Source organism: Dryas octopetala, chromosome 7 (assembly GCF_963921425.1).
Source record: "Dryas octopetala chromosome 7, drDryOcto1.1, whole genome shotgun sequence".
Taxonomy (NCBI): domain Eukaryota; kingdom Viridiplantae; phylum Streptophyta; class Magnoliopsida; order Rosales; family Rosaceae; genus Dryas; species Dryas octopetala.
The window spans coordinates 3,819,966-3,842,451 of NC_141372.1; the positions used below are offsets into that span (position 1 = coordinate 3,819,966).

Genomic DNA, 22,486 nt, shown 5'->3' on the forward strand with positions numbered 1-22,486 from the left:
TTGGTGGTGTGTTTGTTTGGATGGGGTAGGTGGGTTTAGATAGTAAAAATGATGATTTTTGTGAAATTAGGGGTATTTCTGTCATATTAGGGTGGTTAACTCAGCAGAATTTAAAATTTTTTTAAGTGTAGACAGTGAACTAAGTAAGGATGGTCAACTCAGCACAAAAGGGTGGTCGGCATAACCGCCTCCTAACCATTTATGTGAAAGTGTAAAGGATCGATTACAAAGCCGACTTTCATTTCAGTTGTTACTTTCAATTGAATGTCAAGTATGATCCAACTTTGTCTGGGCTTTTTTATTTTTTCAATACAGGCTGGACTTCATTAACAAATGCAAAGGCCTAGGAGATGACGAGGCACAGTACAATAATGTTGGCATTCTAAATTTCTAAGAGAGCAGTTTTGCTCACCTCCTTTAACTCAGGTGTATGCTCACCTCCCATCTAAAATACTGCCACGTGTTTAAAAAACTAACCATGAGTTAACTATTGTATTTAATTATTTATGATGTTATAATGATGAGAGAGAAAAATAATTTGACAACTTCTTTCTTATTTTATCCTTATCTTTTATTACTCAACTTTTTTTTATCATCCGTTAATTTCTCTTTTCTCTTTTATTTAATTATTTCTAATAATTTTTACTTCTTTTGTTTTTTTGCTCTTCTCCAGTACGCTTCTAGTATTCAAAAAATCACATCCATTTTTTTGGGTCTTCTCATGTATACACATTTATCTATTTTTTTAATTAATTAAAAAATAAAAATATTCTAACAACACATTTGCAATTCGAACAAAAAACTCATTTGCAAAGTTTAATCTAAAATGTTGGCCAAACAAAAATCTAAAACAACTCATTTACATACATAGAAAATCCAATAAAAAAGTTACATGAGTTCAAAAAAAAAAAAATTATGTCGTTGCAACTATTCTTCTCTCTTCAAATGCTGCAACACCTTGGATTGACCTAAGAATTTGTTTGATCTGAAAAGGTTATGTATGAGACAAGAAAGAAGAATTCTTAGGCAAAAAAAAAAAGTGTTGTTGGATTATTTTTTTTAATTAATTAAAAAAGTAGATAAAAGGTGTGTACATGAGAAGACCCAAAAAAATTGGATGTGGTTTTTTGGGTACTGGAGGCATACTAAAAAAGAGCAAAAAAAAAAAAAAGCAAAAATTATTAAATGCATGTGGTTTTTTAGATACTAGAAGCGTACTGGAGAAGAGCAAAAAAACAAAAGAAGCAAAAATTATTAGAAATAATTAAATAAAAGAGAAAATAAAAATTAATAGGTAATAAAAAAGTAGAAAAAAGTAGAGTAATAAAAGATAAGGATAAAAGTAGAAAAGAGTTATCAAATTATTTTTTTCTCTCATCATTATAATATCATAAATAATTAAATACAATAGATTAACTCATGGTTAATTTTTTAAACACATGGCAGCATTTTAGATGGGAGGTGAGCATACACCTGATTTAAAGGAGGTGAGCAAAACTGCTCTCAATTTATAATGTCTCTGTTGGTTGTTCAAATATCTACATCAATCAAATTTTTATTTTATTTTTAAGCACCAAAAAGAAAGAATAATGTTGGACATACTCTATTGATACTGCCTCTTTTATGAATGTGGGACCCACCAATACGAGTGGGTTCCACTTCAACTAGGTGAACCCGACTGTGTTCAATATTGTTATGCGACATTTTAAGGCATGTCGTCCTCACTGGATATGGTTATCAAATGTGCACTTTTGAACTTCGTGGCATGCACCCAAGCTGTGGGTATGGGTAGCTAGAAAAGGCACATTGAGAGAGATTGAGAGATTAATTTCTTAAGTTTACCACACACTTTGGATCACTTAAGGACTAAATATAAGGGACAACTCATTCACTGGTTGGATTTTTTATTGAAGTTAATACTTTATTGTCCCTCACTTGTCACATATATGGGTGAAGACATTGTTGAACCTTTTTTTATAGTAAATAAACAGTGCAAAAGCAGAAGTTATGAAGATGGGAAGAAATAGCAGAGATGACATGCACAAGAGTGACTGCATGAGCCATGAGGTCGCTGTGTAGAATTCAATTAGCTCCACTAACTTTGGTATCAGAGGCAATTACTTTGAGCTACAATTTCTTTGATCATCTCTTCTAAAATGGCGTCTCCAATTTCGGAACCAACTTCCCTCGTTTCGTGGTAATTATAATTCCATTCTTCAGCTGAACCCAAAAAGTCCAAATCTAACAAAAAATTAATGTTGGCTTCGTCTCCAGCCTGTTGACCCCATGTCCCTAATTTCTCGTAAATCAGCTTTCCGAGCTCTTCGGCCCCCATGAATGTCTTGTGGTGAGGTTGCTGCTGCTCTTTGTCTTTCTTCGCATGTGTTTCAGTCCTCTCTCTCACACAATCAAACAGAAGCTGCCTTGTCTGCTGCAACATCCTTTTGGATTTTGCAAAGTGAGGTGAAGGATTAGAGTCATTAGACCTGACAGGCTCTAGCATTTCTGAAACTCCAGAGCCTCTTGGCTTCTCCAATGCAGGGTAGAAAAGTAGTTCCCATAGAGAAGCTGACAATATTGAGTCCTCTTCTCTTGACATAGCTTGGAGTTTCACTGTTTAGCCAAAAGAGCAAATTGGCAAGGATATAAGATAGCATACAATACAAGCTTATTGTTAAATTCATTGTAGTCAGAGAGAAAGAGATTGAAACCTGCTTGGGAAGGTGGTATATCTTCTAGTACTGAAATTGGGGTATTTTGCTTACAGTGAGTCTTCGATGACTCTCCATTGAGCTCTTCTATCTGTACCAGCCTGTTGGCTTTGTTAGCAACCAAATCAAATCAACAATTTTCTAGACATTGAAACTTGGTATGTATCCTTCCAAACAATTAATCAATATCAAGTTGTTGCATGAAAAGATTGAATGGGTTTATATGGAAAGTGGTGTTTCTACCTTTCTCTCTTTCATATTGCAGAGTTGAGAAGACTGAAGATTGTCTGAGGCATGATCATTTTGCAATGAGACTGTGGCTTCTTCATCTTTATCTTCATCAGTGCATGAATCATACTGTGTCCTGCTACTAGCAGAGGAAAATCTATCTGATTCTCCAATTTCTTGGCCATTTCTCTGCTTCTCAGCCTCTTCTTTTTCAGAACTCTTATAATTGCTTGGGCCACTGTTTTTGAGAACAAGCTTGTTGTACAGAGATCTCAGTATCTTGGGGCATCTAAGAGTACCCTTTTTGCTCTTGATTAGGCCATAACTGGATGATCTGTTAAGAGTCTTGCTTGAATTGCTACACTCTCTATTTGAATTCAAGCACTTCCTCACATACCCTCTTTCAAATAGGTAAACCTCTAGGACAAAGGGCTCTTGTTGCTCTTGGAGGAGCTCTCCAAGCTGCTTTACTGGTTTTGGCATTGTGGAAGCCATTAGAAAAATCTATGTTGATGAGAATGAAGATATGGGATGCAAATTTGAGAAGTTAGGAAGGGAAAGATGGCGATGTTTGCTTGTGAATTAAATTGAGACAGACAAATCATATCTGTAAGAGTGTCAGGTTTGGGACTGAACAGAAGGAGAACAGAGAAGGAAGTTAGGATTGAGTATTTATTAAGGTCAGAGAGAGAGAGAGAGAGTCCCTAAACAATCTCTAGGTTATATCTGTTAACTGCTTGAGGTACCTTGTGACCTATGAGTTCCAAGATTGGTTGCAAGTTAGGTCTTAGGTGTATTTTTAATCCACCGTCTTTTATTTCAGTGTATTGTTGGAGCCATTACTTGTCTTTTATTGAGTGTTCACTTCTTCCTCAATTGCGTCTCTCTATATAATATATATAAAAATGATAACTGGTCCTAAAGGATTTTTTGTCCTCTTTGTGATTGATGACCATAACATGCTGATAGGAGCAGAGGCAAATTGAATGTAATTATTTCTGCATGGTTCACCCACATAACTCAGCTCCCATACTTTTAATTTTATATATGGGTACAAATTACAGTCCCACCCTTATGTTTTATATTATATTGGAGATTGTATATACACTATGTTACCAAAGGCAACATTCTCCCATTTTGTCTCAAAATTTTCTCCAATCTTCTTGTATTATACCAACATATATGAAAATTTTGGTATAGAATCTGAAAACTGTTTACCAATTTTAACAGAAAATGGTTAGGTTTGATTGGAATCTGATAGCAGAATAATCAGATGTATGTAAATGAATGCAGAAATCTTCCCAAACACACAATCATAAGGATACCATAATCTGATTAGTCTACTCGTTCCGTGATTTATGCTAAAATTACGGAGTGGGAAATTGTTGTACCTAACACTTAACAGGGAGGACACACCCTCAAATATTAAATATCATTGTGATAGATTTCCTTCTAAAAAATACAGCGACATATTCTTTATAATTATTTTTTTCGTGTGGGGCTTAAAAATGTGGGTTTCTGCATCGTGATAGACTGATAGGATGATTTATGGGCCTCACTTTCCATCACAATCTTATCTACAACCCTAATCAAATGCTGAAAGCATTAATTCCTTCACTTTTTTTTTGGGGCAGAACAAACTTTTGGCCTAATGTTAATTTGGGGAGGGCGTTCCGTTCCACGCAGTTTACAGTTTTAACTTTTAAGGCTTGATTGTCTAAGTCTTACATGGTGTTAGAACTAGAAGGTTCTGATTTCATACCCTCCCATTTTCATTTTTTGTTGGTTCGCAAGTTGTATAATGGTTTTGTCACACGTGCAATCGTGATGAGAAAAAGTGTCAGTTTAATATGTATTGCTGATTTAATTTCTAATAATTTAAATTTTTTGGGTGTAATGATTATCTAATCCCCACAACATACTGATTTTTAATTCAGAAAATGCAATCAAGAGGTGAGAGATGAATTATTGCCATGGATATGGGTAAGTGCTTTATTATAATCTCCCACTAGAAACCCCACAACAGCAAGGTAACGAAACCCAATACTGCATTGCGAGACAAACTTTAAATTTTGATGGTGGAAAAATAAAATGGGGACATAGAGATATTAATAGGTGCGATGCTGTCCTTGGAGTGTCTCCAACCGAACAAGAATGAGAAAGCAAAGGCGTCATAATTTACAAATTCAACCAACATATGTTTGCAGTGGAATAGCCAATTCGTCTTTATATTTCCATCCCAAATGGTTCAGTTTCAAAGCTTCACCCCAGCTTGTCTACAACTCCAGAGACTACTTCATTCAAAGAAAACTGTCTTGTTCTTGAATGATTCCAACAGCCTTCGACTAGAAAGTTATTCTATTTCGAAACTATTAAAAGAAGACCCAAAACATTATACTCTTCTATCTTCAGGGAATGGAATCTTTCAATATATACTTTACCTACTAGTGCAAGAAATGGAAAAACAATGCATAAACACTTACAAATGTGACAAATTTTTCATTTCATAATGCAAAGAGTTTGACAAGCAAATCAAATCCAATTAACACAGAGAAAGCCAAGTCCTGGACTAGTCTTTGCCTTAGACATATTCAACAACTAATGAAACGGCCTCAAAAGACTGGATAGAGAGCTATTGAACTAGATAGCAACAAAAATACACATAAATACATTATAACAAGACTTCAAAAGGGTCATGCTGCAAGTACACACAAATGCTCCACTTGATAATCTTTAACACCCGACAGATTTGGGTAGTGAGACTGGATTTTGGGCTCTCAGACTCTCAATTTTAGACTTAAATTCACTGTGAAAAGACATGAGTGATGTCTTCCGATAGCCAAAAGCAACACTGAACTGTTTAATCTTTTCTTCAAGATCTTTCCTTCTCTGTAACTCATTTTTCAAATCCTTCATGACATTCTGCTTTTGGTCAGTAACCAGTGCTAGTGTTTGAGATGATTCAGAGACCATTTTGTGCAAAGAATCTTTTTCTTCCTTCAACATCTGAAACTCAGCTTCCAAGCTATCATATCTTTGTTTAGATTTCTCCAAAAGCTGGTTATTAGAATCCAGCTCTTTCTCCAGGCCATGGTATCTTTCCTTGATAGTGTTGAGTTCATTGTTCAATTTTTCCTTCCAACATGCACTTTCTCCTCCCATTGCGCAGCCCTTTGTCACAAAAACTATATCTTAAAGACAAAACAAAACAAACTAAATTGCTCCCATTTTTTCCCAGCCAAATTTGGTTCTTTCATAATTTCTATGGGATCAACTTGCATCTTCCTATTCTAATATGGTATAACAAAATTTGAACATTTCTTTAAAAAGGTACACAATAATAACATTTTAGAATAGCTAAAACTTTAAGTATCAAAATAATTTAAATCATATAAAATATCCTTAACAACAGGGCAGAGAATAAGATAATAACTAATGAATGATATCTTGTTAATTGTGACCAGGCGGCTACCTTATGTTCATTGCAGCATAGTGAATTCCTTACTTGCTCATCCTCAATGCTAGGTGTTTCTGATGATACCAATAATTTAATTGTGCTGGTCAACCTCTCAGAGAGCAGTTTGTGTTGTTCCTGGATTACACAGCTCCCTCCAGAGAATGATCTTTGGTCCTCAATTGCCACCGAGAAATGGGTCTCTAGAGTCGTGAAAAGGCTTGTGCCAATTTCACTTATGCTCGATATCAATTTTGCCGCAGAACATTTCTCATCAGCTATAAAACTCTGTCCAGATCACCAGTGTTACTAAATTGTATAACACCAAATACAGGTTGGGAGAGCCCAATATGATAAACAGCTATTACCTGAGTCGTTGATAAAACATCCATATAAATATCTTTGCAAGTTGCCGCACATTCACAAAGCCTTTGAGGGATTTCTCGAATTATCTGTGCTTCTTGTTGGAGTTCAGACATCTCCCCCACTAATTGATTATTCAATTGGACTTGTTCGGCATATTTCCTCTATACAAATAAGCATCAATACAAAATCCATAAATGTGTGCAGAAGTAAGTGCCAAATAGAATGGTACTAAGCACCCACATATGAGAGCAATTTTTTTCTAAATTGAAGAAAGTGTGTGCAAAAGAGACAACAAGACTCGTTAGAGGTATCTATTCAAAATTCAGGAGGCTCGCCTTGACATCCATGTACAGGGATGACAAATTAGTAAGCGAGGAGGGAAACTTTGAAATTCTAAATTTCAGACAACACATCATCCACATTAAACCACTCTATCTATGAATTTTTCATAAAAGAATACATTTAGATCCTAATAAATCCAAGAAAAATAAGTGAAAGTTATGTTACTGACCTTGAAATCATCTCTCTCTTCAATGGCCAGTTCTAATTGTTTCTTCAAATTTTGGACCTCCTTATCATAATTCTCATTTGAACCCTGGACAAATTTGAGGAGACCAACGAAAGCAACTCATAAAGCCTTATTTCCCAAAAATTTGACAAATCTTATGACATAGTGAGGGCATTACTGCAGTAATCAACTAGTCATATATGACTAAAAAGTTAGTTACGTCTAAATTTTAAAATTATTTTATAACTTTGATATAGCTGCAAAAGCTGTTTCAAAAATATTAGAAAAGAAGTGACAAGTTGGGAATATGCAGTTCAACTTGCTGGCTGACAGGAAATGAAGACAACCAAATTCTAACTTAATATTGTTTTGTTACAGGACCATGACAAGGTGGACACAATTTAAACGAAGAGAAAATAAAAATATACAAGCAAACAAGCAACCAAGCAAATGCAAAATGGGAAAATAGGATGGTAGTCATTGTTTTTCTCTTTCACTCGATGAAGCGAATAGAAAAGTAATGAAAATATAAAATGACAACAAAGTTCAGGAAAGTGAAGAAAAATAGACTCACAATAGTTGCAGCACTTGATGGAAAGGATTGATCTTTTCTTGCAGGAGTCATTTGAAGGGAATCAAGGTCAGCTATGTAACCTTTGTTCATTTTAAACCATGTGTCTTCATCAACCACATTGCTCAAAGCATCTGGAAGAGGGCTATAACCAGGCAACGGGGAATAATTTGATCGCCTAACAACAAAGGCATTGGGAGCTGCCTTGAAAGATGGGGTTGTAAAGAGATCTCCTTGAGATTTACTATTGCTGTCATTACATTCTTCTTTAATGCTTTGTCTCCCAGAATCTTGTACCTATACATAGATTTAATGATATTAGAACACCACACACACACAGCATCCCCTACAAACAAACAAAAAATACCTGGAAACAGCATAAAACATGAAACTTAGAATGTATATGACTAAGCATTTGTAGGCATACAAGTTATACCTGACTAGAATTTCCGTCGATGTCTGAAAAAGTAGCAAGACTACCAAGATTGTCAATTTTGGTCTGCTGCTCCCTGAGGCATTCTTCGCGTTGTTTATGCGATTTCCTCTCCTCCACTAGTTCCATTTCCAGCTTCTCACGATCTAGTTCATACTGAACCATGAAAATTTAGCAGTTAAATGTGTCAGATGAAATAGATTGTATACAGATTATACTTGGTGAAAAAGATGATAATCTAGTTCCGAAAATTCTGAAAAAAAGAAACACCATACCTGAAGCAAGTCGTTTCGCAATTTCAATATCTCTTGCTCCAGCACCCCAGCATGGGATCCCTATACAATTTTAATTTTTAATTTAAAGAAAAAGGCTATGTTACCTTGTGTGTAATTTTTTTCGTGCAAAATAACATGAGAAGATTCCTCACCTGAAGTTTCTTACGAAGCTCTTCTATCTCTTGTTTTTGACGCTTCAATAAGGCTGCATCTGTCAAAATCTGAGACGGATTTGACCATGATTAAACTGCACTGTTAAATTCAAGGGAAAGGAACAGAGAAACAGACTCTGAAAAGCTACAGAATTTTGAAAAAAAAAAAAAAAAAACTAAATGCAACAGAGAAAGGATGAACCACAAGTTCCAGCAAGTGGTTGAGGCAAGTTATGGATTGAAACTATGTTCCATAAAACATATGAAGATCAGCTTTGAACTTGTAACACTTTATTCCCATGACGCATCACTTTTCATATTACACCAAAAAAAGAAAAAAAGAAAAACAGCAGCAACAAGCAGAAGAAACAACTAATGGCAGCTACCATTAAACATACATACCCTTTTTTATTGCAACAAACAAAAAGAAGAAAAACGTGTAGCAGTCACAAAGTCATAAATGTCATAACTAGAAGTTTAAAATATTATAATCATAAACTAATTAAGATAACAAAGTGTTGAATATACTACACAAGAAGAAACAAACCTCATTCACTTGAGCACAATTAGTGATGCGTTTAGCTCTGCTAGCAAATTGAAGGGTTCCCTTTGATTCCTCAATGTGTACCTAAATGCATCCATAATATACTATAATTAAAAACCATAAGATTGAATTATGATGTTAAGACACATAAATATAGTACACCAGGAGAAAATAATACGCTACCTCTTCTGGTGCTATAGTGCATATAATTGAAGTTTTGGCATTGCCACCAAGGGCAGGTTGAAGTATACGAGTTAGCTTGCTATCACGATAAGGAATATGAGCCCCCCTGCACAGAAGTTATCATTAGAAAATAAGTTGTACATTCAACTAAAGATGAATTACTAAAAGAGAAACAAATACCTGTTTTTTGCACCATCACTTAGTTTGTTAATTACATTACCAAGAACCATTAAGCTCTTGTTTATGTACTTTCCTTCCTTCAGACGTACTCCGCCAGCTCCGGTTTTAGCAATCCGTTCAGACCCGGCTAAATCTACCAAATTCTACAATCCATGCAGCAATTAAAATTTAAAGACAAAAACTCACAGAGCAGAAAGTACATAATATAAGACAACGTAAAGCATGAGAGAACAAATCGTCTACAATTGTTTGTCAACTTTGACACAGAATGGCACAAAGAATACAAACCAAGACTGAGACACGAATGGCATCAGTACTTGAACTGGTGTCCTTCCCGTTGCTTTCAATTACCTGAACACATAAGATATATATACCATAAATTAGGAGTAAATCCAATATCTAACTGGAGCTCTACATACAAAAATATAAAATGGACCCACCATTCTGAATATTGTGTGAGATCTACTACTCCGAGCATTCATATTTGTTTCACCGAAGTGCCTATTAACTGTAAGAAACATTTTTCCAGACACATAAGCGCAAATATTCAAGTAAAAGGACATTAAGAACACAAAACCCCATGATTCAAGTTTTGGTTTCAAATTACAAACCTTCTCCAGATTCAAGGAGCTTTAACACCTGTTCAGCATTACTGACAATTTCCTCCCTGAGGCCTGCAACAAATATGCCACGCTGAACAAGTAGAAAATCAGTTAATGCAGATTTCAATTCGTTTAAAGAAGCTACCTAAAATTGTCAAAAGGGTCAGTAGCCAACCTCCAAACTCTCATGAATCTGCAATTTCTGGTTCTCAACTGATAAAAGGTCGTTAATTTCTTCGTTATAGATCTCCATGTAGGAAACCCTAATCAGAAACTCCCGGTGGGACATCTGAGATTATATATTAGCATCAAATTCAACACAGTAAGCATCAACTTTAGGACAAGTGGACAACTATAGAGCTCATTACCATCTGTATTCTCTCAAATACTTCTCTAACTGCTCGATGAATGATTCCCGGATCTGTTTCAGAACCATTCATGGTGAAAGTCTTGCCACTGCTGGTCTGCCCATACGCGAATGCGGTTCCTGCAAAGATTCCACATCAATACCAAATTACCCATAAATTCAATAAAATCAATTAAATTAAAAATGAGCTAAAGAATTCAAATTTGTAATATACCATTGAAACCTTCGACTGCGGCATGAATAATGTCCTTGGTGAGAAGCTGGTAAACTCTGGAATTTGTACTACTTTCATCAAACACATGGTCTGCAACAATAAAATCACATTTTTTATAAGAAAATCTTACAGAAACCAAGACAAACAAAATTGAATTACATTACACTGTGGCTGTGTTGCATATACATATAGTCATATACAGATGTGAAAGTGTGTAAGTACCAAAAGCGTAAGAGACTCCGGAGATGGGAGTGCCGTGAGTTTTGTGAAGCGAAATGCGGTTGTCGTCGACCTTCCAGAAGGTTCCATTGGAAGTATCTTGGGACACCGGAGGTCTTACTCGAACCGCCACGCAGATCTTCTCCATTGGTCTCACTCGTCGAACCTCAACGTCTCTCTGTGCAACTGAGAGAGAATCCGATCTACCGCTGCTCACTTTCTCTCACGGAGTTTGCAGGCGGGGATTTTGAAGCATTTTCGGATTTGAATTTGTGCGGTTTACGAAAATGCCCTTCACTCCATATTTTATGATATTTGAGTCCAGATTCAACGGTCCCGGAACCCGGGATAACAACCACAACAAAAAACAAATACAAATTTTAATTTTAGCGCGACCCCCCTGCAAATTAGGGCTTCAAAGTTCAAACAGAAGAGATTCATGGGCCTATATATCCCAACCCTTTTCTGTTTGTTCTCCTTGTTGGACCTTATCTATCTGGGCTTGGTTAATGAACTAGTATAATACGGTTTGATAAACCCATAGCCTTTTTTTTTTTTTGGGGACAATGTAATGTGACAATGTTTTGTTTAATTAAATTTGAATCTATGTTTTTTCATTTGAAAAATAAGAGAACTGAACTTAGAAATCTTTCTAATATTGTAAAGAGAAATATGCTAGACCACAGCTTAGTGAATGAACAAATATAATGCTAATACGTATATTGAGTCATAATTTAAAAAAAATATATTTAATTAGTGTATCATGTAAACGTGTCTTAGATGTCCATTGGAAATATTGACTGCAAAAGAAAAAGGAAAAAAAAAAAAAGGAAGAAACAAGAAGAAAAAGAAGAAATTGTAAGGTTGCAAATTATTAAGTGACATGGGCCGGATATAAATTTTTGTTATTACCTTTTGTAGGTGATGATTTGATTGATTATCCACTATGAGTCTATGACCTACAAATCCAATTTTCTATCTATATTATGTATGGATATATCATATATGCATAGAAGTCAAAAAGAAATTTGCTTTTAATAACTTTTTCACTTTGTTTATTACTAACAGTTAATTTTTGCATGTGGTTAACATCGAACAACTGTTTATTTCTTTCTAGCTAATTAATACGTAACTTGTAAGTAAAAACTTTAATCGTAAATAAGAAAGAGACACAACAGAGATTGACAATACCATGCATGCAGTCTTGTGATTCATGGTCAACCATGCATACTCTACTCGTATGCTGATGCATGTATCGATCAGTTACAAATTTTCTCCGTTTCTTTGAAGTCTTTTCCATGAGTGAATTAACTAATAATATTCAAATGGATTTATCATTTATATATATCTTGGCCTTTTCCTTTTCTTTGGTTCTTTTTATTTTTCTCTGGCGGAAAATGATATAATATTGCTTTAATTGATGATTTGATGGGGGCTACAAATCCAAAATTCAAATCCATTCCTTGCATCTGGATTGCAAAAGTCCCATCGATCCGGCCATTACCAGATTGTAAGGTATATATATATAGACCATGCATATACCTTTTCTTTATCCAATAGGAATGGCCACGAAATCTTCAAAAACATATATAATATTTATATAAAATATTGAAAGCTTGCTAGCTAGCTTAGCTCTTCACTGCATTCTCCAACTCCTAAGCGGTAGAAATTAAATTATTATTAATTACTACTCATATATGATAAGCATGAATTTCATATGCAAATATAGTCAAGCCACTTTTGATCGATATATCGGTTGTCAATTTGACATGCTTTTTTTCTCTTGTTTCTTTAATTAGGTAAAAATTAATGGGGTCTTCTACAAAAAAAACTCTAAGTTTAGCAGCCATACCCTGACTAGGTAGAATTAAGTTAACTAAGAGTACGTTTAGAGCGCTTGCACCTGGATTTAATTTTCCAAGCAAATTAATTAATTAACCTCCTGATTGATATTAATTTCTAGCTATATATAACTAGCGCTATCAAGGCAGCTACCTGCCATGCACTTTGACAACAATTAATGGGACAAATTAAAAGTAGTACGTACGTGGTCTAAATAAAGCAAAATGTGAGATCAGATATGGATGGATGTGCATGTCTTAAGAATTTGATCGAGAATCTTCCATCCCCCTTCCATGCACAAACGTAGTGTTAGCTAGACTGCTTTTCCTTTAATGGACATGTCAAAAGTTCAAGCCTATTACATCCACACATATATCATAACATATACATTAATATATACAATATAATCGACTAAACTGGAATATTCTTAGATGTGGTGGTTGGTTCTGAATTCTGCATACAATTGTTAACAAGTAAGAACCAACCAAATATTAGTACTTTTTAAAAACTAAGCACCAGCTGGAAAGGAGCAGAACTGCGCGCAGATGGATTAATAAATTAGTATAATGCAGGTTCCATAATTTTAGTAACTAAAAAGTATTACCCCCACACATATATGATACTAAGATAATTAATCTCTTGGGACTTGAATTAAGCTTATGTCATGAAAGAGAGTAGTGTAGGTCGGGTTTGAACTGCATGTATATTGATCTAATGAAAAGGAAACATAAATATTGTTGTCGGCGCCCGTCAATTAATGCATGTAGAGATCAATCGACAATCTGCTTGATGAACCATATATATAAAATTAATTCTATTGTCCTCATTTGTTAAATGCTAGCTTTTTATGATCTTAATTCTTTTCTCCTTTATTTTCAACACTCTATTTGGTAATTAGTCAGGCCACGTGTTGTGTTTCATAATCTATATGCAAATTAACTAGCTTCTTTTTATAATTCCCTATCTCTTCACAGTGCATAATTAAGGGAAATGTAGATCATAGCTTTGTGCATAGACATGTCTAGATAGTGGAAAGTACTTAATCATATATATGGACATGTTGTGCATATATGCCAATTAAAACAGTACGTAAGTTGAACATATAGCGCAAATGCCCCCTCCAAGCTTACAGTTTATAGTTTAATTTTTTGAGCTTTGAGTGTTAAATCTCTACAATAATAATGTCCTTGAAAACTTGAAAATAAAGCTAAAAGATGAAGTGCACTGAACATACATGGAACTTAGGAATAATTGAATAAAAATTTCAATACCTGCAATGATGTATTTTGTGAATTAGCTAGGATAACCTTAATTGATAGTATTAGATATATATATACCTTTGTGCAGCAAAATTAATTGAGAGGATTTTTGCACTACTCGATCTATATATATATATATATATATATGTTCGATTAATGGGAATTCTCTCGTTAAAGAGAGAACTCATACATAACCAGGCCACGTACTGCAGCAGAAACAGACTGCAGGAATAGATATGCACAACTGTCATGTTAACTTAATTTATATCACAAAGTACAAGCACATGAATTGATCGTTGAGGTATAGTAGGCTTAGTAGCATATATATCAGCTGCAGGAGTTGTCCATTTGTGGGTCTCACGTAGTACTTCTAGGTAATAAGGAGTCTAGCTTTTTCAAGATATCTTGTTCACGACAAAAACGATGGAATATAAGGCCATTAATTTATTACCAATATTATATATGTACGTATTTGCTCATATATAGTATAGCAACAGATTAATTAATGAAAATTAAATTAAAAAAGGTCTTCAACATATATGCGCAACAAGACCAAATTAAAAAAGCTAGCAGATGGCACTCGAATCTTTTACATAGGACCGACAACGTGAAACAAACATGCAGCGCGCGATCCTTTTTGGGAGAGACACACGATATAGTATTGATGATATACAATGGAAAAAGCAAAAACAAATGCGTTCAGTACTTGACTAATTAATATTATTCCCCAAAACAAATATTTACATGATCGATTAAGCATATCGAAGCTTGGAATATTGCCTATGCCCATCAAACTTATGAAGCTAGCTAGCTAGCTAGTTAGCAACTGACCCTAACGTACTATATATATAAAAAGCTAGGTCTATTGATCGAGCTCTACATGGTATATAATAGCCACATCTGATGATCAGCAAGTTCTTTGCTCTTTAACTTGCTGATCATCAGCAGCTACGTACAACTCTAGATAGACGTGCTAAAAATAAAGTAAAGTCTCCAACATGACCAAAAAGTAAAAGGAAAAACAAAAAAGAGCAAAAGACCATCATTTTCATTTTTCAGTGAGCAGCAGCCAAATCTACCCCCCAACCAACCTTTCATTTGGTCTAGTTAATTATATATATATATATATATATAATGCATGCATGAGAGAGAAATTAAGATGTGGCTAGCTAGAGATCAAGCTCTAATTCCGCAGTTAATTATAGCTGCTAATAATATATATTGTAATTAATGATGATAATTTTGTTGATAATTTACGTGGAATATATATATATATATATTAATATTTATTGTGACTGCATGGCAACTAAAATCCAGCAAAGATCCGAAAGTCTGGCCCACAGAGCTAAGGATTCGGACTCCAACTGGTCATTTTCTCTCCATACTAACTGGCAATTGTGGCTAACTAACCCCAACCGGTTCTTCAGCTCCCGGTTCTCCACTTTCAACCGGTCCACCTCGCTCGTCAGGTCCTCCAAATGCCTCTTCTTTCTCCACCTGGACCGCCGCGCCGAGTCCCGGTTCGACCTCATGCGCCTGCGCTTTCTCTCGTCCACCGAGTAAACCGCCCGGTTCGAGCCCTCCTGATCCGAACCGGAGTTCGGGCATTGGAGCAGCGACTGGAGTTCCTGGATTTCCTTCATCGTGAGCCCGGTCTGGAAGTGGACCGGTTCTTCGGAGAAGAACATGGCTGGTGAGCACGTAGTCATGAACTCTTCTTCTCGTGAGCAAAGCGGAGGGAGGAAAGGAGGAGAAAAGGGAAGGAACGAAGTGGAGGGGAAGAGTATTTATGCTTGAGTTCAAGAGAAACGTGGGGTCCACCCAAGCAAAAGTTTTAGGAGGACCGAGGGTAGTTTTGTCCACCAAGCAAAAGTAAGAATAATAAAAAATAATAATATATGCTTTTCTTCATTTTTGTTTTGTTTTTTTTTTTAAATAGTGTTTTTGGTTGGTGTAGTGCATAATGTGCATTACGTGCAACCTTTTTGCAAAGGTGGTCTGGTCTGGTAATGGTGGTGGGGTCTGAGGGTTTTTTTTTTTTTGCTTTGCTCAGGTTCTAGGGAGAGATGGTGGGCTCCCACGCACAGAAGATACGTTAGCTTAATCACGAAGAATCAAACAAATTTGTATAAAAAACAGATTATCTGAAAGTGCACAGACAGATTGAGCCGAAGTCGTATTCCATACGCATATGACATGTCCCATGATTGATTAAATAATTCGAAATCTTATGTTAATAGACTAACAGTGTATATTAAATATCTTGTAAGAGAATATTTTATATATGTATAATTCTAAATTTTCTTACATGCAATGCATCGGTAGGCTTTTTTTTTTATAAATTTTTTAATATGAAATTGCTTAGATTGAAGCTTTTTTATAATTATACCTAATTTGTCACATTATTTGTTTGTTCCTAGCTCTAAAAATGGCATTGCAGTAAAATAATGACATACAAATAGATTTTGGGGGAAGGAATATTCGTGCAGGGCAGTTTTCGGTGATCAGCAGCTTGGTTCATCAGTAAATCTAGAGCAAATTGAAATTAGTGGAGGCTAACATGCACACGTTCTGGTGCTTCTTTGAAAGTTTAATATATCCATTATCTGTATAAATGAAGTTAAAGGCCTATTGATCATCATCAGGTTCATGTCTCCCTTTTAGTGTGCTCTGTGTGCCTCAAATCCAAAGTAGGCTTCATGTGCTGCAAAGTTTTTGAAAAAGTATGAATATGATACCCCCATTTTAAACTGTACGTACGTGTTTAATATGGCCTGCAACTGCTTTGCTTTTGTCTTCTTTTGACCTGCTACTCATCCAAATTAACTGCAACATATGGCAACATGAGCACCATGTTTCATTGGATTCAACATTAATGAAACAAACCGCCCCTGTGGAATATTTCTTTTGCATAGTGTTAAGTTATAACAATCCTACCAAAACAAAAAACAAAAAATCACTTGCTAGATGTTAAGTCTAACGTAACCAGAAAAAAAGCTAAAGGGATGACAACAATAATATAAATCTCATTGGATGACGTTTTGCAATCTAAGTTTCAAGAGGCAGATGTTCTTGTCAGTTTGTCACAAGATTTGCACTAATTAATTACATTAACGGCTGGACGGGAAACCGTCATCTAAAACCAGTTTAAAAGGGTTGCACGGGATACCGTCATCTTAATTAAAACCGGTTTAAAAAGGGGCACATGAAGAGAGACTCCCTTTGAACAAGAATTCTCAGACGTGAGACAAGAAATGCAAAATTAATGCAAGATGCGAGAGCGTCACCAACCAAACACGATGTGTGCTCAAAAGTTGTATCTTAAGCGTTCAAATGCTCTCTCACATTTACCATTTATCTACATATGGAGCCCCAATTAGAGAAGGCCTCTCCTTCTTGACATCATCGAGAGGGTTAGTTCTTGATCATGCATCGAATGAGGCATACAAGAAACCCCATTCATTGAATAACGTAAGTGGTGATCCAAAAGAAAAAATAACGCAAGTATAATACAAAGTGCTTCCACTCACTCACACTAATATATAATGTAGAGCTTAGTGTTCCCTGAACCTAGCAAGTATATTGATAAAGAAGATGTGGCTGAGTTTTTTTCTTTAAAAAAAAAAAGTAATACACTACACAGACAGCCCTTAGCCCTTAGCCCTTAGCCCTTAGCCCTTGGCCCTTAGCCCAGCACAGCACAACATACACACACAGCAGAAGGGTCTCCATATACAACTGCATTACAATCTTTACATTAATTGCAGGTGATGAACATCACTGATCTGTCTCGTGTTCTCCTCTTGCTGGTGCACGCTCATTTCTGAATTCATTGCCAGTGACAAGTCAGAAGTATGTAGGATGCTTACAAGGTCACTGGAGGAGTAGCCTGGGTTTCACAAACAAGGACTAAATTTGAGTACTCTTTCAAACCATGGAAAGAGTTATCAACTAAGGGTATTTTGTTTTTTACTTTAATGCCGCCCGACAATGCAGGATTATTAAGTAACCCCACAAAAGAATACAGGGTTGAACAAAAAGGATTTTCAGATGTCGATGTTTTTTCATGCAGAGCTAAAACTTTCGAACTTAACTTCTGCTTTTACTTTGTTCAAGATTGAAAAAATAAAGAAAGACCAATGTTGAATTGTATGCAATGGAAACAACCAACCTCACCTTAAAGAGAAGATCATATGCAATGTGTTCCCAGGGTAATGAAATGGACATTAAGCAGCATTTGAGAGGCACCATCTCCTCATCAAAACTATGACTAGAAGCAGCAGCTGCATAGGCATTCTTTGCTGCCACAGATGCAACAGAAGCTGCTTTACGAACAATGGAGCCAATCCCAAATCCCTCCTTGGATATAACAGGTGAAAAAGGACCTGAATCTTGTTGGCTTTGATCTGATAATATAACATCTACTTTCAGCATTTGACACAAATGTTTGCATCATAGGATCAATTATTTGATCATCATAAAAATAACATCATCATCATTCTTCAGCACAGAAACAATTAGGAGACATAAAGAATTTCCTACTAACACAGACATGAAATGAACTAAGCAACTGAACTTCTTTGTCAGGTATAATTTTCTTTTAGATCTTTCAAGTCTATTATTAATTCGAAAGTGTTGGTAACATGATTATCAATCTGCATCTGAAGTATCTGAACAGATGGAATTTACAAGAACAATACACATCCAGCCGGTAAATGTCAAAGAAGATTTTTTTTTTTCGTTTCTTTTCCATCAAGGTCATAACAATTTTACATTCTATAGTCATATTTCATCTAGAACACCAAAGAACGAGAAACAAAGTACAAATATTTTTATACCATCAGTAAACTCTAGAGAAAAAATTCCTTACCTGCAACACCAGAAACAGCTACTTCAACTTCCCCACGTCCCCCGGGACCTTTCATGTACAGTCTGTCTGTTTTGCCAGGGGAATTACCAAGAAGGTTCCCAAATCGAGACTTTCCAGCTGGGAGAGAGAGAGAGAGAGAGAGATTAAGCCACAGAACATAAGGAGAAATCCAACAGTTGTAGGGAAAATTTGAATATATAATTGATGGTAAAATGAACAGAAAGAAATTCATCTCAAGTGATTTCTAGTGAAAGCCAAAAGCAAATAACATAAAGCCATCTGTAAGTAAATGTACCGTCATATGCATCTCGAACCATTTGATAGCTGACAAATCCTGAAAAAAGAGTCAGCTGCAATCATAGCCACCAGAAAATCAGAATGTTTACAGACTAGTCCTTGAAGTAACAGCATGCGTGTGGCATTCACCTATCTCATCTCTAATAGTAATTCATTTATGTGAACAGAGGTTAGAAAGAAACCTTAGTATTTTTTGTCTTTGCAGAATTAGTGTCAACCCTCAAACAGGAACTATCACTAGAACTGCAATCATCAGGCTTCTTTACCGTAGGAAATGCTGCCCCATCATGTGCATTGAGAATTACACAATAGCAATGGTCTGTTTCAGTCAAGACCTGAAAAATCAGGAAACAAAATTATTTTTTACAGCATTAGAAATTGTAGTTATGTCGGAATGTAAACAACTGAAAGAATTACTTGCAAGGGTGCTTAAATTCAGACAGATAAGATTTAAACAAGAAAAAAAAAAAAAAAAAAGTCCTTCAAAACAACCAGGTTCTTCAAATTTGACTGCAAAGGGGCAAGAAAAGGCATCTATATAAAAACACTTTCAAATTTTATCCTCCGGAAAAGCCAGCAATAGTGTAGTTATTCAGACATTTAACTTTTATGGCAACAACATTATCAACAACTATTGACATCACTAGGTCATTCCTAAATTATCCCAACACATACAATACAATAGGCCTTTTACCACAGCATCAAAAGTGGAGTCGAAGTCATCAACTGCAAAACAAATATCTGGATAAGCAGGTGTTGTCTCCACTTCCTAGATAAAAGTTAGCAAGTGTGTCAGAATGAAGTAGAAGATAAAGCATGACTCAGGGATATCACATTTATCAGAAAGTAATTAAACTTGCCTTTCTTGAGTCCAAATGAAAATTGACACGGCTCGGAGATGCATAAACAGTCTTTACAACCTGCAGAGATGCCACATGTTGGACGGCAAACTTAGACTATTATGCAAACAGTGATTCACAGGCACAGTTTTTTTTTTTTCTTTTTCTTTTTCTTTTGGGAGGGGATGGGAGGGGAGGAGGAGAGCTGAGCAAGCATTAAACCAGCAGACTTAATTTGTTCAATGCAAACTTTTAGCTGCAGCAGACATCTGATTTCCTTGAAAGGGACCCTAAAATCCTACTTTTTCGAAAACACTCTGTGTTTCTGAAAATCTGAATATTTATGAAGAAAGGTAAGGATTGATTTTCTTTAGTGAACTTTTGGCTGCAGCAGACATCTGGTTTCCATGAGAGGGATCCTAAAATCCTACTTCGTGGAAAACACACCCCATGCTTTATTTTCTTCATAAATACCATAGTTTGGATCTTCAGAAGCATAAAGTGATCTAAAGCTTTCAAAGCATCAATTAATGGGATGGCGAGGGGGCCAATTTCCAATCCATTAAAGGATTATCTAAGAGCTCCAAGGTTCACAGATTGACAATTTGAAGATTACTTGGATGAAAAATTAAGAAACTTCTTGTATACAAGGCTTTAGATAGGATTTGAAATGGCAAAGACAATTCATGTTAGGGATCCCAAGTAGCTGGAAAAGGACTAGCTTCAGGCCAAAATTTTTTGGGAAGAAGACTTTGCTTTGTTCAGTTATATAGAAGGGTCAGAAGGACCTTGCTCCAAAAGTTCAAGGGATTAACTTTTACAACCAAAAGAAAACTAACATTGCAGGGTGTCATTGCAAATTTTCCAGCAATAAAATACCAAAAAGGGAAGAATACTAAGACATATTGAATACATCAATTTTAGGCTGTGCCTACCTTATATATTGGAGATAATGGTGCATCTTGGTCAGCTTGATGATTCCGAAGGTCCTGATGACTGAAAACAACACTCATTTTAACTTCTACCGTTGCAAAACTCTGGTGGAAAACAAAAGGATATAAGAATATTCAACTAGAAGTTGTACGAAATACATCTAGTTTAAATCATCAGTTCCTTTTACAAACATTCAGTGGAGAAAAGTTAATGTAGAGAGACTACAATCAGTGACAGAATGTAACAAGCCAATTCTATGAGGAACGGAGAATCATCATCACTGCACATATGAACTCTCTCTCTCTCTCTCTCTCTCTCTCTCTCTCTCTCTCTCTCTCTCTCTCTCTCTCTCTCTCTCTCTTAATTGATTAACATGGTCAATTGGGGTTGCATTTCCAAAAGTAGAGTTTGGACATCATTTTCATAAATGAATGCAGACAATTCACGCATGCAGATTACCAAACCTGGCTAGACAAGAAAAGGGTACACAAACATATACTTGATAAGAGTCACCTGCAAATAGCCACTGTTACAGTAAATGTAGTGTGAGCGATCAAGTTCAAGTGAAACGAACGCCTCCAATCCACGTCTACAGAACTTTCACCCACTAAGTTATCCAACTGGTTGACAAAAGTGAACACAGTAGTTAGCTTCCATTAACAAAGCTTTCGAATTTTGATCACACATAAAAGCAAAGCGGTTTTGAAACTGGTTTTACCTTAGGTGCCCACCTGCGTACAAAGTAAGGAGAAACACCTTCCTTGTCGTCACTAGAACCACCATGGCCATGAGAGCTCTGAAGGTAAAAGGGACACAATGAGCAATGTAACTGTCTATGCAACTCACAAAAAAATAAATTAATTAATTTTTTTAAAAAAAATGGGTACCAATTTTCTGACAAAGAAAACGAGATCATCGTCCTGGCGGCCCCTGGAGTCTTTACCACGAACGAAATACAAATCCAAGACATCGTGCCAAAATCGGGGGTCCATTTCGACATCTGAAGCGTTGTCCGCTTCAACTACTGTTTTCCCCAACAAGCTCGAGTGTTTCTTCACCATGCTCAGCAATTCGAATCTGCCAAGCAACAAGGATATTCAAATTCTCACCAAAATCCAATTTTCTCTGAAGAATTCATGAGAAACAAACAGCAACGATCGAGCTGAATACGTAGGTACCTGGGGGGGGTTTCTACTCCATCTCCGAGCATTGTTTCGATTTGTGCCTCTTCTTTCTCTCTTTCGAAGCAATAATAATATCAGACGAATATGTGCACCAAAAGGGTCACTTCAACGACTGACAACTCTACACTTCGCTGGCCGATCTGATTCTTTTCTGCCGCTCCGTAATAGTTACTTCGTTTCGACCAAAAAAAGAAAAAATAGTAACTTTGTTGTGTTCCACTCCACCTGGGACCAACCGCATTAGTGTGTTGTTTT

General features: G+C 35.9%; 4 protein-coding genes across 4 annotated transcripts; all 4 read right to left on the minus strand.

The window, feature by feature from the left end:
* Positions 1-1,955: 1,955 nt before the first annotated feature.
* Positions 1,956-3,724, minus strand: LOC147278627 (uncharacterized). The gene is made up of 3 exons (XM_086252229.1): positions 2,955-3,724; positions 2,712-2,802; positions 1,956-2,613 (listed from the first exon to the last, which is right to left on the minus strand). The coding sequence occupies exons 1-3, from the start codon at positions 3,432-3,434 to the stop codon at positions 2,108-2,110; spliced, it is 1,077 nt and encodes a 358-aa protein (XP_086108355.1). The 5' UTR covers positions 3,435-3,724; the 3' UTR covers positions 1,956-2,107.
* Positions 3,725-5,425: 1,701 nt separating this feature from the next.
* ZCF125 (P-loop containing nucleoside triphosphate hydrolases superfamily protein) lies at positions 5,426-11,262 on the minus strand. The gene is made up of 18 exons (XM_086250860.1): positions 11,011-11,262; positions 10,789-10,878; positions 10,576-10,694; positions 10,383-10,496; positions 10,217-10,298; positions 10,046-10,113; positions 9,894-9,956; positions 9,606-9,748; positions 9,426-9,531; positions 9,246-9,326; positions 8,699-8,767; positions 8,547-8,606; positions 8,275-8,427; positions 7,842-8,135; positions 7,271-7,354; positions 6,762-6,920; positions 6,412-6,681; positions 5,426-6,110 (listed from the first exon to the last, which is right to left on the minus strand). The coding sequence occupies exons 1-18, from the start codon at positions 11,153-11,155 to the stop codon at positions 5,673-5,675; spliced, it is 2,538 nt and encodes an 845-aa protein (XP_086106986.1). The 5' UTR covers positions 11,156-11,262; the 3' UTR covers positions 5,426-5,672.
* A 4,130-nt stretch (positions 11,263-15,392) lies between these two features.
* On the minus strand, positions 15,393-15,800 carry BZIP4 (basic leucine-zipper 4). The gene has a single exon (XM_086252570.1). The coding sequence runs from the start codon at positions 15,794-15,796 to the stop codon at positions 15,395-15,397; it is 402 nt and encodes a 133-aa protein (XP_086108696.1). The 5' UTR covers positions 15,797-15,800; the 3' UTR covers positions 15,393-15,394.
* A 2,004-nt stretch (positions 15,801-17,804) lies between these two features.
* CW7 lies at positions 17,805-22,378 on the minus strand. Its single transcript, XM_086250632.1, has 12 exons — positions 22,226-22,378; positions 21,935-22,124; positions 21,766-21,843; positions 21,561-21,667; positions 21,050-21,110; positions 20,136-20,195; positions 19,970-20,044; positions 19,458-19,610; positions 19,274-19,328; positions 18,979-19,095; positions 18,285-18,514; positions 17,805-17,997 (listed from the first exon to the last, which is right to left on the minus strand). Exons 1-12 carry the CDS (start codon positions 22,255-22,257, stop codon positions 17,974-17,976), a joined length of 1,182 nt encoding a protein of 393 aa, XP_086106758.1. The 5' UTR covers positions 22,258-22,378; the 3' UTR covers positions 17,805-17,973.
* Between the last annotated feature and the right edge of the window lie 108 nt (positions 22,379-22,486).